This window comes from Pleurodeles waltl, chromosome 12, assembly GCF_031143425.1.
Source record: "Pleurodeles waltl isolate 20211129_DDA chromosome 12, aPleWal1.hap1.20221129, whole genome shotgun sequence".
Taxonomy (NCBI): Eukaryota; Metazoa; Chordata; class Amphibia; order Caudata; family Salamandridae; genus Pleurodeles; species Pleurodeles waltl.
Genome location: NC_090451.1, coordinates 88,395,066 through 88,410,659, shown reverse-complemented (window position 1 = coordinate 88,410,659; position 15,594 = coordinate 88,395,066). Strand labels below are relative to the sequence as shown.

The 15,594-nt window shown below is 45.2% G+C and overlaps 1 protein-coding gene across 1 annotated transcript; it reads right to left on the bottom strand.

The window, feature by feature from the left end:
* Positions 1-481: 481 nt before the first annotated feature.
* NDUFA11 (NADH:ubiquinone oxidoreductase subunit A11) lies at positions 482-15,542 on the bottom strand. Its single transcript, XM_069216994.1, has 4 exons — positions 15,386-15,542; positions 10,764-10,856; positions 2,327-2,449; positions 482-718 (listed from the first exon to the last, which is right to left on the bottom strand). Exons 1-4 carry the CDS (start codon positions 15,462-15,464, stop codon positions 606-608), a joined length of 408 nt encoding a protein of 135 aa, XP_069073095.1. The 5' UTR covers positions 15,465-15,542; the 3' UTR covers positions 482-605.
* Between the last annotated feature and the right edge of the window lie 52 nt (positions 15,543-15,594).

The following is a 15,594-nucleotide window of genomic DNA, read 5'->3' as shown; positions in this document are numbered from 1 at the left end:
CCAATGCACAGGACTTACATAAAAAAGGTACATTATTGTTCTGGATCATTTGTTATTCTTAGTAGCATTTTGTAAGACAGCAAAATATGTGAGCGATGTTGCTCTGAAAGACAACCAAGAAGCTGCCTAGAGATACTCCTCTTCTACCCAATACTTGGGAATCTCTCTGTATCTTCCTATCACCTTTCCGCACCATGGTTGTCAGACACTAAATCTAACATTTAGTCAAACTGAGCTACATTGTAGTGACCACCAAACATCATAGTGCAACCCTAAGCCCTGTAGATGTCTGAAACTTATTAGGCATTTTAAAAAAGTGACAACGTACAATAAAATACTGTTAATAGAGTTTTTTTTTTAGCAAAAATGGGAACGCCACATAATTCCATAAAAATTATCTCCCATCCCCCAGCTCCAAGTACTTCGACTTCAGAGCAATAATTGAAGATGAAAACGACTTAAGACGATTCACATACACAAATATATTCTTTATATTTTAATAGATAAACCACAGAATAGTTTTACAGATAATAGCTTCCTATTTTACAAGCAATGTTGCAAAGACGGATTCTACAACTCAAGTCTCGCGCCACACTTTGACGCAGTTATAGCCGTGGTGGCCCAATGATTCGGATATTTTCCATCTTGGCGATCTTTGCAAAGGCTGCAATTGTGCCAAAGGCCAGGCATGCGGTTGTACCAGTCATGTAGTTGTGGGCTGTGAAGACAAGGAAAGAAAGATGAGTTGTCAGCAATGTAATCTGGAAACAACCATCTTTTTTTTTTAATCAGTGCCTACTTCTTTTTTGTAAGAAGTATCTATTGAGATAGATACACAAAATAGACAATACATACTGGAAAAACTACTGGGTCACAGAAAACGTACTTTCTAACAGTCAGTGCTTCACTATTGAATGAATTTCAATAAATAACTTGAATTCAATAGTACTTGTTTGTTGCCCTCAATAAAAATTGGTTTTGAAAACGTGTCCAAAAGTGAAATACTGCTCCACAGACACATTCAATTACAATTATTTGTTTGGTTACTTGTGGAGGTGGTTTAGTAGTTTTAATTAGAATGAAACATGGTGGCCTAATCGGATACATGTCTTTTCATCCCAATATATTACAATTTAGTTTCTCAATGAACAGCATTTCAGTGTAAACATCAGATTTGCCATGGGTAATTAAATGGAGAGTGTCATCGATTTGACTGAAAAATGTTTCATTGAAAAAAAGTATTGATCCACAGTAGTACCCCGCCCGGTCCTTTGCCTTAAGAGTTTTGGAACATTTAGCCAAAGCCTACCCTTACATATCACCTGTGAGCCTAAGCTTAACCTCGACTCTGGTTGGTTAGCCTGAAACTCACCCTAACTACATCTCCTGGCTTTCCCTCTAATCACTACCTCTGCACTAAATTACACCAAACCTAGGACCATATACCTAGTCTCATCCCAACATTTATTCTACCCAAGCTTGAGCCCAAGACTCCCAATCTTGACCTAAATTTACATCTTAGTATTATAATTCACACATTGTAATCAATTTAAATGTTTCAAAATACTTTTTCATAAAGTGAAACTGGGACTCGGGAATGTACTGTGATGAGATGGCAGGGTACTTTGGTCGTATCAGATGGTACGTGAAGTCAAGTGTTTCAGATGCTCACTCGTAAAATGACTGCCGGACCAGTGTAGGACAGTGATCCTAAAGTGTTCTGTTCTCTTCCTGAGCAGTATTTGTACGTGTGGCACTCGAGTAAAGAAGTCCAGACAGCTGGCTCAGAGTAAAGCATGCCCTAGGTTCACCGACCGTAATGCGCAATGCATGCCAGAAATGCGTAATCCTGAAGTGACAACTCACTTACATTCAGATGTCAATGCAACTGCTGCACAGTAGTGTTCATTCTTGCTTGTGTGGGTACACGAGTGTGGTGGTTTTAACATAAAATCGCAACAGTCAGCAAGTATTCGCAATTCAATTCACCTCGCGTTCACTTGAGTTAGAGCTGTTAACGTTGTAAATTCCTAACTGGATTTTTCTTGCCACTTAAATTGAAAATGGAAAGTAAAACAGCTGACATAAGCAAGCAGATTCAAAGCGCCATGGCTACCTTGAGCGCGAAGGAGAGGCAAAAGGAAAAAGAAGTTTGTTCGTAGTCAAACGTATCGGAAATTGTGCAATTATCCATGTAACAGGGTCAATGTAAAGCGTTTACCAATGATAACAAAGGGTTTTTGAAAGGCAAGCCCACCAACGAGTGATAGTGATGGGCGTGTCGTTGTTAAAGCCTCAGCCTTGCACAGACTAAGTCACTACTTACTTCTCACACCAAGAAACACTCCAGATGCACATCCACCTGCAAAGTAATTGAGCGGGGAGTCCGGCTTCTCACGGATCTGCGCTGTGATGCAAGTGGTCATGCCAAATATAGCTCCGAGAGAGGCTGTGGACAGAAAGCAAAACCAATTGTATAAAATTACAGAAAAATACTGCATTGGCAATGTTAAAACAGACAATACTGATTAAAGAACAATAGCATTTGTGAGCAAATGTTGGCCAGCGTACCCGGTGATTAAGAGCGGTTACCGCAATTATCGAGTTTACATGTCTAAGGGTCACTCCACGGCCTCCAAGGACACCTCTGATTTGCTTTGTAGTTGGGGTGACCAGGCGTCCCGGATTTGCCAGGACAGTCCCGGTTTTTCTCCAGCTGTCCTGGCAGATTTCGGGACATTTAGCTCATGTCCCGGTTTTTAAAGAGAGTCGCCTGAAAACTGTAAGAAGTGGTTTGTTTTTGTTTTCTAAAGCAGAAATACAAAGCAGGTGTTATTGGAAAGCTATTTAATTAATATGCATTATACTGGCTTTAAAAATGGCATTTGTTTTGTGTTCTTAGTGCCTCTTCTGTAATTCTGTGGTGATGAGCGCTGTCATTCTCGGCGTTCGGTTGAAGAAAACTTGTTGACTTTCTTCTATTTTTGTGAAATGTCCCGGTTTTTGGCTTTAAAATTCTGGCCACCCTATTTGTAGTCCCTGAAACCAGCAGCCGTCTCATCAGATACCACTGCAAATTACACTTCTACTTGTTCTGTTTTGTACTTTCCTACACTATGAAGTTACCCCATTTAATGCCCCTCCTGTATTATCACCAACATTAACTTTCCAAGGGTTTTTAAGGAGTACATGTGCATCACAACATATGTTCCTAAGAAGATGTACAATGAACAGGAAAGATCTCAGCGGGGAAAAGAAAAATGGACAGTTTCTTTCCATCACTTCCGTTCTGCTTGCTGTAAATCTGCCTGGTTGGCGCCTCCTGATCCTAACAGCCCTAGCTCTACTAATGCTCTGTTCTGCTTTCCTTCAGCTCCACTCTGATGAATGTGTGTTTCACTCGCAGGTCTGGCCCTCAGTAATGCCCCACTCTGTCTTATAGCACAATTCCGATTGGCATTTCCTTTCTTTCTTGACCTCATCCCCATTCATGCTCGGTTTCTTTCACTTCCTCACTAATATTTCTTTCAGAAATCGGCCCCCATTAATCCTTACTTTTGTTTCCTATTCGAGTGCCGCCTGATTCTGAACAAGAAAGCGGGGCACACCAACATTCAACCATTGATGACCATCAGGTCTAGCAGTGGATATCTCAAAACTGGCAATGCCTTGGGGTTTGAAGACAGGAATTCTGCTCATGAGCTCAATGGTGCAGACACCTTCCTTTCAGATGACAGACTTAATGGGAACTTAAGCCACCTTTAGTGAGTGGTTGTAGCCACAGTATGAAGAGTGGGCAACCTAACCTTCACACCCTAGATCAGCGGTTCTTAAGCTTTTGATTTCTGTGACCCCCCCCCCCTTCCCACACACACACGTAACCATTACTGGAACCCGGGGACTCCACTGAATTATTACTGGAATCCAAGGACTCCCAATGAGTCACTACTCGAAGCCGGGGACCCAGCATAAGCATTTTTGCTGGTTTGAGACACAAAACAATTCACAAAAAAGAGAGAAAAAAAGTATTCAAACAAATAAATAGATCATTAAATCAGTTACTTAATTTACAAATATAATTTAAAAAAATCTTAATTTTAATGGGAAGGTTAGAGCTTTTCTAAATTCAACTTAGGCCACTCATCGTCCATGCTGTGTTCTGACTGATGCACTTGCAGAGCTCTCACAGATCAATCTGAGGATACTGACTTAATTTTAACAGAACTTTAAAAAAAAAATGTCAATGTAAAAGTTTGCTGCTTTATTCATATACACTTTAATAATGTCATAATCATATTTCATTTCCTAAGCGGTGGTGGGCCTCCGAGAATGCTTCTCAGACTGCCATGGGTCCCCATCCCACAGGTTATGAGCCACTGCACTAAATCCATGATGAACCTCAACAGCGCTCCATCTTTGGCGTTCAGTACGTAAAGTAACCCAAACTACTTATTTTGTGCACCTCCAAGGGAGCACCTGCTTCTGTCAGTAATTTCACATCTGGATTATTTTAACACCATTTATTGTTCAAATTTCTTTATTTAAGATTTTAAGTGTGAGGAAAGGGGGAAGAGAAGAAAAGACAAAAAACACAGTGGGGTGTCACAGTACCCAACAGTCCCCGAGGAGAAACAGGTAACAGGCTGGTTCCCCCCCCTAACATCCCCCATCACCCACCCCACCCCTCCCCTACCTCCTGAGAACGCTAGCTTGTAGTCACAGCTGTAGGACTAAGAATGGGATTTCTAGCACTTCCACCCACCCGTTCGCGCATCAGGGAGTCTCCTTTTCTTGTAAACGAAGATGTCGCAAATATCTAGGACATGTCAATTCTCTAAACTCCCCAGAAAGCAAAGCCAAGAAGGGATGCCATAGCTCACTATAGGAGTACCCCTGTGACATAACGGAAAAGGTGAGCTTTTCCATCCCCAGGAGATCAACCAAATTCTATGTAACCATCCCAGCTGCGTCAGGATTTGAGGCGTTCCCCAATGAGTCAATATGTTTTGGAGAGCTGCCCCCAGTGCTAGACCGATCTGTCGGGCCCACATGGATTTGAGCGGGAATGTTAGGGGGCTAGGGGGGCCTAGTATGATGTATGCTGGAAGGCGTGGGAGTTAGGTGTTCATGTGAGTGTCAATGTCATGGAAGATTCCCTCCCAGTACATGGACAGCTTCGGGCATTACCATAGGATGTGGGTCAAAGTGCCTAAGCTGTTGCACCCCCTCCAACAAAGTGGTGATCGTGTGCGGTCCATCTGATGAAGTCGGGCTGGAGAGAGATACCAGTAAGTGCTATCTTTATGGCAGTCTCCATGCCGGCGGCGCAGCGCGCTGTATGGTGTGCCCTCGAGTGAATCGCCTGCCAGTCCCCCGGCGTCAAAGATCTCCCCAAATCTGTCTCCCAACAAGCCTGACTCAGTATTTTTGGGATAGGGACTGCCCTCTGGAGTAAGTCATATAGCTCCAATATGACGGGTTTATCTGTCTTCCTGGTTAGCAGCCATCTTTTGTATTGTGTGAGGGGGCGTCTTGCTTTCTCCCTATTCGAGGGGTGTGACACCCATTGGCGAATCTGGAGGTAACGCATTCTCTCCGTCTCCGTAAGAGGCTGGGACCCTCTAAGGGCTTCAAAAGAAACTATGCCCCTCTCTTCAAACAAATGTCCAATGGAGCGACGGCTGGGGGCCGTCCAGTCCCTGTAGGCATTGCAGTCCAGGCCCGGGGAGAAATCTGGGTTCCCCACAATAGGCGTTAGGGAGGACAGAAAGGAGGTCAGTCCGCTCAGTCGGGCCGTCTGGTCCCACACTTTCATTGTGGCTGTGGTGGCAAGGGACGAGTACAATCCCCATGGCCTATGGCAGCGCAGTAGGAATGGAATCCCCCACAAGGAAGTGCCCGCCCCTGTACGGTCCATGAACAGCCACCACTTGTCCGATTCTGGTCTGGACCACTCCACCAGGTACCTTAGCTGCGTGGCCTTGTACTATTGCCGAATGTCTGGGATTGGAGACTGGCTATTCTGAGCCTCTTACATCTGCCCCTACCCCTCCAACTCCCCTCCCCCATATACAGCGCTTGATTTTGCTCTGTAGCGCCTGTAGAGTGCCAAGCGGAGGCTCTGCCGGTAGCGCCTGGAAGAGAAAGAGTGCCCTGAAGAGGACTGACATTTTGACGGCGGCTTTTCTGCCAGTCCACGAAATGGGGTATTGTCTCTATTTTTCCAGGTCGGACCTGACACCTCTTAGTAGAAGCCGGTAGTTCCCGGACACAGTTTCCAATACTGTTCTGGCTATCTGAATACTCCTGCCACCTAAAGGGATAGCGCTGTGCTAATTCGTTCACCGTCTCCCTCGGGAGCGTAAGACCGAGCGCCTGGGACTTTTATAGATTTACCCAGAAGCCTGACATCGCACTGAAGGCCTCCACCTCCTCCAGGAAGGCTTGGAGGGCTCTTAAAGTGTTGTCATCTGTCACAACAATGTTGTCTGCATAAAGCGCAATGGTGTACTCTTCCCCTCCAAACATGACCCCTGTAATTTCCGCTATATCCCTCACTCTCTGCGCAAAGGGTTCCATATATATAGAGCGTAAAGTAGGGTGGGACAGCGGGCACCCCTGGCGAGTCCTGTGGCCCACGAGAACGGGGTAGATGTCACCATTCCTTGTGTAAGACTATGTTAAAGCCGCCCCCTATAAGCACTTGCCTATCGTGGGTAGCCATTACCTCTACGAGAGCTCCAAGAATGACCCCACCCTGACCTTCGTTGGGAGCTTAGATAGACGCCATCACCATCTGGGTCTCCCCAATGTGAATTCTATAAGCCAGGAGTCGTCCCCGTATCTCGGCAATCCTGTCACCCACCCTCCCCAGGAAAGAGGGAAACACCAGAAGCACGACCCCCACCACCTTACTCCTGCCGCAGAAGTGTTGTGTAAGAAAAGCTCTAGATCGCATTCTATGCTGATTCGAAGAGACCAAGCGGGTCTCCTGGAGGAGACATATGTCCGCACCCAAGTGTTTTAGGTATGAGAGCAACGCTCTGCGCTTGATTGGGTTATTTAACTCCCTAACTTTGAGTGTAACAATTTTAACTATCATGTGGGTGATGTGAGTGGTGCGATGTCGACCAGTGTGTCCCAGAGTGCGTCCCATTGTGTCCAGCCTGATGCTGGGGGGTCTCAGTCTGGATGTAAGTTCTGTCTGCGTGGCTACTGCTAATGTTCGTCGTGCTCCTGTTTACCCCCTAAAAAACAAAACATATTGATACAACATGGTCAAACAACCCCGTGAAGGGGAGCTGGATAACCCGGCATAGTCCGGAGGTTGAGCCCCAGTCCAGGGAGCCTGCACCTTACGCATTCTGTTGTTTGTTTGGCTCCCCCCACCTCCTGATACTATTACCGTGGCTTTTAGGCCCACAACCCTCACCCTTTGTCCTTAACAGACAACTTCTTGTCCCCATTAAGGGACTCCAGGACTGCTCTCCTTTCGGGTGCCATGGTCTCTCGGTCCGGCCTGGATCTTCCATGTGATACAGTCTGCCAGCGTGCACGTCTCCTGTTTCTGCGTTCCATTGTCGGCTCTCCCTGGCTCTCCCAATAAGGTCCTCCAGCTGCATGACGTTGTAGGCCTCCTTCAGTGAATTGCAGTTGGTGCAGTTTACCCTCACGTCTGAAAATTTGCCAAAAGGGATGACCCCAAGAGTAGGGGACTTTTTTGTCTCTTAGGTGGGAGGTAATCAGTCGAAAATGTCTCTGTTTCTGGAGGGTAATGGCAGCTAAGTCCTGATAAAGGAGCAGTGTGTGACCCCGGAATTTCAGGGGAGGTTGCTCCCTCGCCACTTGGAGTATGTGTTCCGTTAGAGGGAAGTCATGGATTCAGGCCAGTATATTGGCCTGCGGTATGTGAGACGGCCTTGAAGGGCCCACCCTGTGGACCCTATCTATGCGCACTTCTCTCTGAGGATTCCCCCAGGATTTGGTGCAAGAGGGCCTGCACATAAGATAGTATGTCCCCCTTTCCGGTCCCGGTTGGTGCCCCTCGGATGCAGATGTTGTTCCACCTCGACCAGTTCTCCAGGTCCTCTGCGTGCGCCTGAAGTTCTATTTGCTATTCCTGTAACCAAAGGATTTCCTGTTGTAGCTGCTCGATCTCCTTGCCTCTGGCATTTGCATGCTCTTCCAGAGTCGCAATTCTCTCACCTACCTCCTCCAGGTACTGGCGCACCACCTTCAGTTCCTGCGAGGGGTCCCTCTTCTCCACCTTTATGTCGCCCTGGAGCAATGCAAAGAGACCTTCTAAAAAGCACCTTGTAACGGTTGTCCCTGCATCCTCCTCTGTCTCCTCCTCTCTGTGCTTTCCAGTCCCAGGGACACCCGCCTCGGTTTTGCCAACTGGCGGCTTGGTTAACATGACCTTGACGGATCTTTCCTTTTTAGCTCGCATGGGCGCCATTGTCCTACTCACCCTTTGCTCGGCCCCTCGGGCTTCGCACCATTCTCCTCTGCGCGAGGGGTGTGCTGATCCCACCAAGACACTCTTGCGCAGCTCTGCGGTTCACTGCTGTGCTTCTTCCGGTACCTGGTCCCATGGCAGCGCCACTCCTGCCCAATCGGCTTCTCCTGGGTGGCTCCCCAGATCCACCGTCGGCCTCACCCCGCTCTCTCTCGCTCCACTTCCCGGGGCCCAGCCCCCAGTCAGCCAGTCCTCAGGGGGCTCTCCCCACCAGCCTTCCTCAAGCAAGGGGGGGGGGCTGTAGAATCCGCCCCGCCACCACGTGGGCAGGTATCCCCGGCCGCACTCTTTCTGTGCCTCCGCGTTGCCCACCGCTTCGTGCCGGGTCCGCCCTCTCCTCCCCTTTCTTCAAACGCCGGGGACCCCTCCTCTGATGCAGCTCCCCGGGCCTTCTCCAGCCGCTTCCACCAATTCACCTGGCAGGCGGCCCACGTTACCTTTCAGGGCCTCCACCACATTCCTGGCCAGGCCCCGGGTCCACCACTGCTCCCGGCGCAACCAGCCTCCCCAGCGGTAGTCCTAGGCCGATCTGGCCTCCACCCAAGCATCTGGGGCGCCGGGGCACCAGGACCCCGATCCCCGCTGTCCACCGCTCTTTCCTCTGAGGCCAATCGGCGGGCCTCGCCCCAGTCCTAGGTCGTCTCAGGGTCCCGGCGCAGGAATGCACTAGCGCCACCTCTGACGCCACAGCTGCCCAGCTCAGCCACACTGTCCCTCCGGCCAGCAACGAACCACCTTCAGCAGGTCCACCTGGGCCGCCGTCCCCTCGCGGCTACTCTAGAAGCCTGAGTGCACCGCCATTTTGTATCGCCCCAGGTCCGCGGCCCTCACGTTTTATTCCCCAAGGCCAAGCGAGACCCACCTCATGCACCCCTGTAGCCGAGGATGCTGCGCTGGTAGTCCCCCCCCCCCCCCCCAAGGGCAAGAGGCGATGGATACCCTGAGAGAGGGGACGGAGAGGTGCAATTGTGCAACCTATCCATCCGTCATCTTGGTTCCGCCCCTAACACCATTTACTGAGGATTTCCAATACAGACCCTAGAAATATTGCCAAAGATTTAAAAAACTAGCCCCTCGAGTCTTTTGAATGTACTTCAATCATCACACAAAAGCCACTAATACCCTTCAATCAATCTTAATCAAGGAAATGGATTTGAAAGACTGCATGTAGCTCACAGAGCACTGCACGAACGTGCCACAGAGACAACTCTGAGGTGTTTAGCCGGCACCCGCGTTCTGCTTCACACAAGTGACTGACCATCCACAAGGCTAGTTTTAAAGGTTTGGGTTGGGTCTCTACAAATCCAGTGCCCAACCCACATAACTCCAGCCTGCAGCTACAAAGACTTCAGACCGATTTCCTGATGTTTTGTAGAGGTCTATAAAAAGCACTCACTTTAAACACTCTATGGTCTTGGAACACCCTAATCTTACGGATCAACCCAAACAGTGCACCCCGCTATCAGACTGCTAGTTATCTCCACCTTCTCTCCTAGGCTATAGCTTTGGTGGAGGTTCCACCCCCGTCTGTACGTAGCACATACCTCCATGTATATGTTACCTTCCGTTATTCAGTTTCTATAAGAACACTCAAACTCCATGAATGTCCATTCAGATATGTGACAGAATTAATGTTGTGCGCTTTACATTTTTAAACAAATTATATGAATGGAAAAGCTTTGTACAACAAAGCCTATTGTGCAATGTCAGGGAACATGGTGCTGACAAGAGCTTGCTTTCCAAGAGCCTGTATGGTTTAGAACAATCACAAGTGGAACAGCTTTTTATTCTGTGCAGCGTAAGAAAAGAAGAAAAGCTTTTACAAAGGAAGCTTCTCAAATTCTGAGAATATATGTGCATCTATGTGCGAAATAAATGCAGCCTGTACGTTCTTCACTTACAACGTGCACCTCACAAGGAAAACGAAAGAAGATATTTAAGAAAGGCAATCTATCAAGGTTTATGGACTATACAAACCAGTGTAGACAGCATAGTAATGCCCAAGCAAGAAACCTTTTTTTTGGTTTGGATTTTAAAATCAATTACTGTAAATGAGAACACCACAATCATTTACATTAATCGTGACATCTTCTAAGATAGCCATCATCTTCACTAAAGACTGTGCTTCATAAGGTATTTTCAAATCTGATTACGGCTGTCAAAAAGTTCTTTCTGCATTTGGTAATAGTTTACCCTTGTTAGACAATAAATGATGATACCAAAGGCTAGGGTGGGTTGTACTTACCCATCGTGAGAGTGGCCGCAGAAGCCCGTTGTAATCCCTGTAGGGCAGTCTCTGGCTGGTTTACGACAAGATGATAAGCAGAACCGACCAGTCCTGCAAAAAAAAAAAACACAATGTGTCTAAAGTAAGGAATGTCTTCTTAATACAGAAGAAAGGGAGAATTTCAAAGCCAGGCTGACATATTTGGCTTCCTGATTCTTCAAACAAACAAGAATTCATTAAGCAGCAAAAGTGGAAATACACAGATCCTTTCTCTGCCTATTTAACACTCACATTCCCGCCACCACCTGGTATTGGAAGGAAAGCCACAATGCCCCCATCCCAATCTCTGTCAATTCTCCCACCATCCCATTCTTCTGCATGATCTGATTCTCAGAGCACAGAGGAATTTCCTCATGGAGGCAGGTTAGAATTCAGTGAAGTAAAAGAAGGAACATAGTCAGACAAATGTAATGGTATGTTAAGTGTTGGCTGCAAATGTGAAAGATGATTAGAAAACACAAAGGACGAATGATGTTTTGGAATGGTGATGTGACAGCCTATCAGAGGGCGTGTGGCTGATCATGATGATGGTCGTGTACTTAAGTGCCAAAAGGTAAACGTCTTTTTCAACACAATTTAAATAGTGAGGTAAAGGCAGTATATCAGCACTTCAAAGTGCTTGTCGCATTACGCCCTCACGACCCTGCCTAACCAAGGATGACGTTTTGTACAACAGTACCAATAGCCATCCACGGACTGACTGTGGCTAAAACTATGCACCCAGCATCAAGCTTTAGTCCTGGATTTAGCTGACGGTGATAAATTGTGCCAGGTCAGCTTGATGTGAAGGAGATAGGACCCTCTACGAATCTGCAATCGGTAGACCCCCCAAAAAAATAACTTTTTGAAATTTCCCATTATAATCAGTTTATTCCTTACTTCCAAAAATGTTTTAACATCATCAGACAGTTCTCTACACGAATCTCAACCTTCCTGCAAGGGGGTACATCTTTCTCCTTGCATGCTTAAACTATTTCTCTACAATAGCTGGTACTGATATGTATAGAACCAAAATCTCACCTGTAACATCTTCTTGTGTTTTGGTGTCTATAGGCATTCAGGACAGTCCATCGGCAGCTAAACTATGTTCTTCGAGAACAGTCTCAACTACTGCACCTTTCAAAACCCAGAACCACTTGGTCACCCAGAGAGTGGTGTGCTGAAGCCCTTTAGATGTTAAATCAGATGTAAGTGGTGTGTGACCTGCCCTTAATGTGAAAGTCAAAACCCACAAGAACAACTTAAAATCATTATTTGCCCAAAAGCCAGGAAGAGCTTTTCTCCACTTTTGAAATAGTTACACTTGTATTCCTTTAAACTGTGAAATGCAGAGGCCACCTTTCTTTCTCTTCCTTCCACATTTGGGAAAGAATGGTGTCAAGAACTTCAACAACAGCAAAAGTCGTAAGGATAATTTGGTGGTTGAGGGGGAGCACTAATAAATTCAATGTTTATGCACTGAAAAGCATCTTGTCATAATAATTCCCATCTGAATTGAATCAATTTCTTTGGTGGCATATTTGAGGGATATACCATATTTAAAAATATTTTAATGTATTTAGATATGTATTCCACAAGGCCAGAAATTACTTAAATTATTCCTTGCAGGAAGGTGTTGGTGCTTCCTCATCATCCTCAATTTCTTTTGTAATAGGACATGTAGGTGACCTATTGTGCCAACCCAAAGCAACATTTCTTTTCTTCATTTTAACTGTTAAACCTTCCCAGTTGAGAACGGTTAACACCTCGCGTAAGGAGCTATTATGTGTGGCTTCTGACGCACCATGAATTAGGCTGTCATCCTTAAAATGCAGAACGTTTTGGGGATTACATAGGATATGTCGCATTATCCTTCGGAATATGACTGCTGCAGATTTCAGCCCCAAGGGCTATCCGGCAGCACCTATACATACCAAAACAGGTAGTGTATGGCAAAGATCTAGATTCAGGATGTAAAGCGACCTGATGGCAGGCCAACTACAAGTTGCTGAAGCTGAAACAACTGGCTTTACCAATAAAACCAAGCTTTCTATTAATCCTAAATAAGCAGTCTATGTTGCCACAAATCTCTGCATGTAACTCTTTCAAACGAGTACCTTTTCCTCATGCTTTAGTGACAATACCTATTGGGGCTAACAACTCAGCAGCTTCTATGGGTTATATCACACCCTGTTCTTTACATCTATCAAACTCATCCCTCAGAAATTCTTTCAAATGCTGGGGAATATGGGGAGCTTTATGTACCACTGGTGCCACGTTTGATTTTAATGCAACCTTACGGTAAAAGTTTCTGAGCAAGCGTAACTTATTGTAAAACAGTTTGGGAAAATCTTTCCTCATATTCATTTCTGTGAATCATCCAAGTACTAAAAGAATGTGTTGTTTGGGTCTAATCTAATCTCCAGTTCTTCTACACCACTAAAGAAACATTCTGCCATTATTTAATTATTGAAACGGCCACCATTAATACATCAGCTAAGGGGCATAGAGTAGTTTCATTTTAAACACAGAGAAGGTTGTGTTAACTGCCAAAAGGCCGAAAAATGTATGCCCCAGTCTCACAAACCTGCTTTTTAAGAAGGATAGATAAAGTAGGTAATAGAGTTTCACGAACCAGGACACTGGTGTTTTCAGCTTACACGCGTAAGTAAATGAACAAAAGCATAAGGAACTGGACTGTTTTATACATATATATGACATGTAAAGACTTATTGATATAAAAAACACTTATTATAGATTCAATGGTGGTACTGACAACATAATATTAATAACAAAAAATGACAGTCATGTTGCAAATAAATGTCATGATGTTTATTGACTTCTTTCTGGTCAACAGTGTGTGACCACACTGAAGTACCTCCTCACCATGATCAGGGCACATAATTAACGCAATTTAAGGATAGGTGTGAGTAACATATAAATGCATTTAAAAAAAAACACTTGAATTAACATGTAGTGCTGATTTGCAAACATACACTTTCACACTAGTGCTTCGCACTGTCCACCAAATAGTGGAGTGGACTGAATATACATACACATCCTGTAATTTCATTTTATTTGGTTTTTTTCCAACTCAAATTACAGGTTTGCCCAAGAGAGAGACAATCAGGTATGAGAGCCTTATGTCTCGTTAATAAGACTGGACTGGGTGTTAAATAGGCTGGGAAAGCCCTTACAATAAAGCCTTGGTGAAGGTTAATTGACCCAAATGGACATGCCTAAGGTCGAAACATGTTGGCTGTATAAAAGTGGATTGATGACTCATTGTATTTCACCTGATATCCATTCATGATTTTATTTTAATCATATGGAAGATACTCAATTGTTAAATAATAACCTTGTGAGTATAACCCGAGGTATTTTGAAGGTTACACATTGATCTTGCATGTATCCATTACTATTTCATTGAGAACTCCTAAACACTAGTTGAGACTACCAAGGTGGTAACCCACCTACCACAATGTGGAAAAGTCACCTATGAAAAAGCATGCCACGACAATAAGACAGGAGAGCTCTCCGTATTTTCGGGGGGGGGGGGACCTGTGACACACATGGAGAGCTAAAAGAATTTACCCTCAAAGTGTGCCCTAGCATTATTGGTGGTTTAAGTGTATTGACGGAGGTTGTGCTAGGGTACTTTACCTCTGATCTTCAGTGGTGTACATAAGCTCCTAATGCTGTTCAAGGCAGGAACCACTAGTATAGTTAATATACTGGGTGGCGCTTTTCTTGTACACTTAACTTTGTACTATGTAGAACAGATCTAACATATTCATAAACTAGGGATTCTGCTAACTGCATATGTTCAAAATAGTAATTTCCTTTTTACATGTTCTCTTTAGGATACTAATTCATAAAAAGAAAAAGGGTTTTCTAAAAAGACTGTTTCCATGGTTAGAAAAGTGTAATGACAAGTGTATTCTCTTGCACGTCGTTTACTGAATTGCACAACGCGTAACAAAGAAAAGAAAAAAAAGACACAAATCCCCATCTTGTGCTATTCCAAGAAACCTACTTCACTGCGCCTCGTTCACCTCAACTGCCCAAAGTAATCATTATGCCTTGCCTACTGATTTTCTCCCATCAACTGTAGAGTAATCTAGTCTATTTCATGTTTATAATCCAATACTAGTAGTATTGTTAATTTTGTCAACTGTCACTAAATACAGCAATGCCATTCTATGCTCTAAGTTGTGAGGTAAAGGTTAGAGATGGAAACGTTACATTATGTAGTGTTTATTTTGATTTTACACTGCATTGATTTTTAGCTATCTTCAAGGACTCGGCCTGTACGTTGTTTTTTAGTGGCAAGCCACCTTGGCCTTGCTCGACTGTCTTAATACGTTTGCTGTCATTAAAAACCTGCTTTTTTAATAGTTGTAATAATAACACCCCACCCGTCGGCATGGGGTCAGAATGTGACCAGTTAATTCCTCCATCAGCTATGCTTGTCCCTAAATGTCACCAGTGTACCGCAGTGACCCTCTTCTAAATGAGAGCCACATCTGCCACCAAGTCCCAAAATCTCACAGCCCCCACTATGTAGAGTTGTGTGGATTCTGGCAGAACCATGCCCTCACCAACGGCAGCCCCAAGCTTGGTGGGGATCCATGTCTTCTGCAAACAGTCCGTCCCGTCTGCGGCGTCCCAGTACCCCATCTTCAACGCTGCAAGGGCACAGTGAGGCAACTCTCGCGATAAGAGCGGCTGCCAGTCTGGGTCATGGACACAAAAAAAGGACGAGCGATCTGCGAAGGCTAACTGGGAGGCCATTTCGAAAGAGCGCCAT

Coding starts and splice junctions, on each gene's coding strand:
- NDUFA11 (XM_069216994.1), bottom strand. CDS start 15,464: ATGGGGTACTGGGACGCCGCAGACGGGACGGACTGTTTGCAGAAGACA. Junction 10,857..15,385: donor CAAGCTTGGGGCTGCCGTTG/GTGAGGGCATGG, acceptor TTTTTTTTGCAG/GACTGGTCGGTTCTGCTTAT. Junction 2,450..10,763: donor TGCGGCCACTCTCACGATGG/GTAAGTACAACC, acceptor TTCTGTCCACAG/CCTCTCTCGGAGCTATATTT.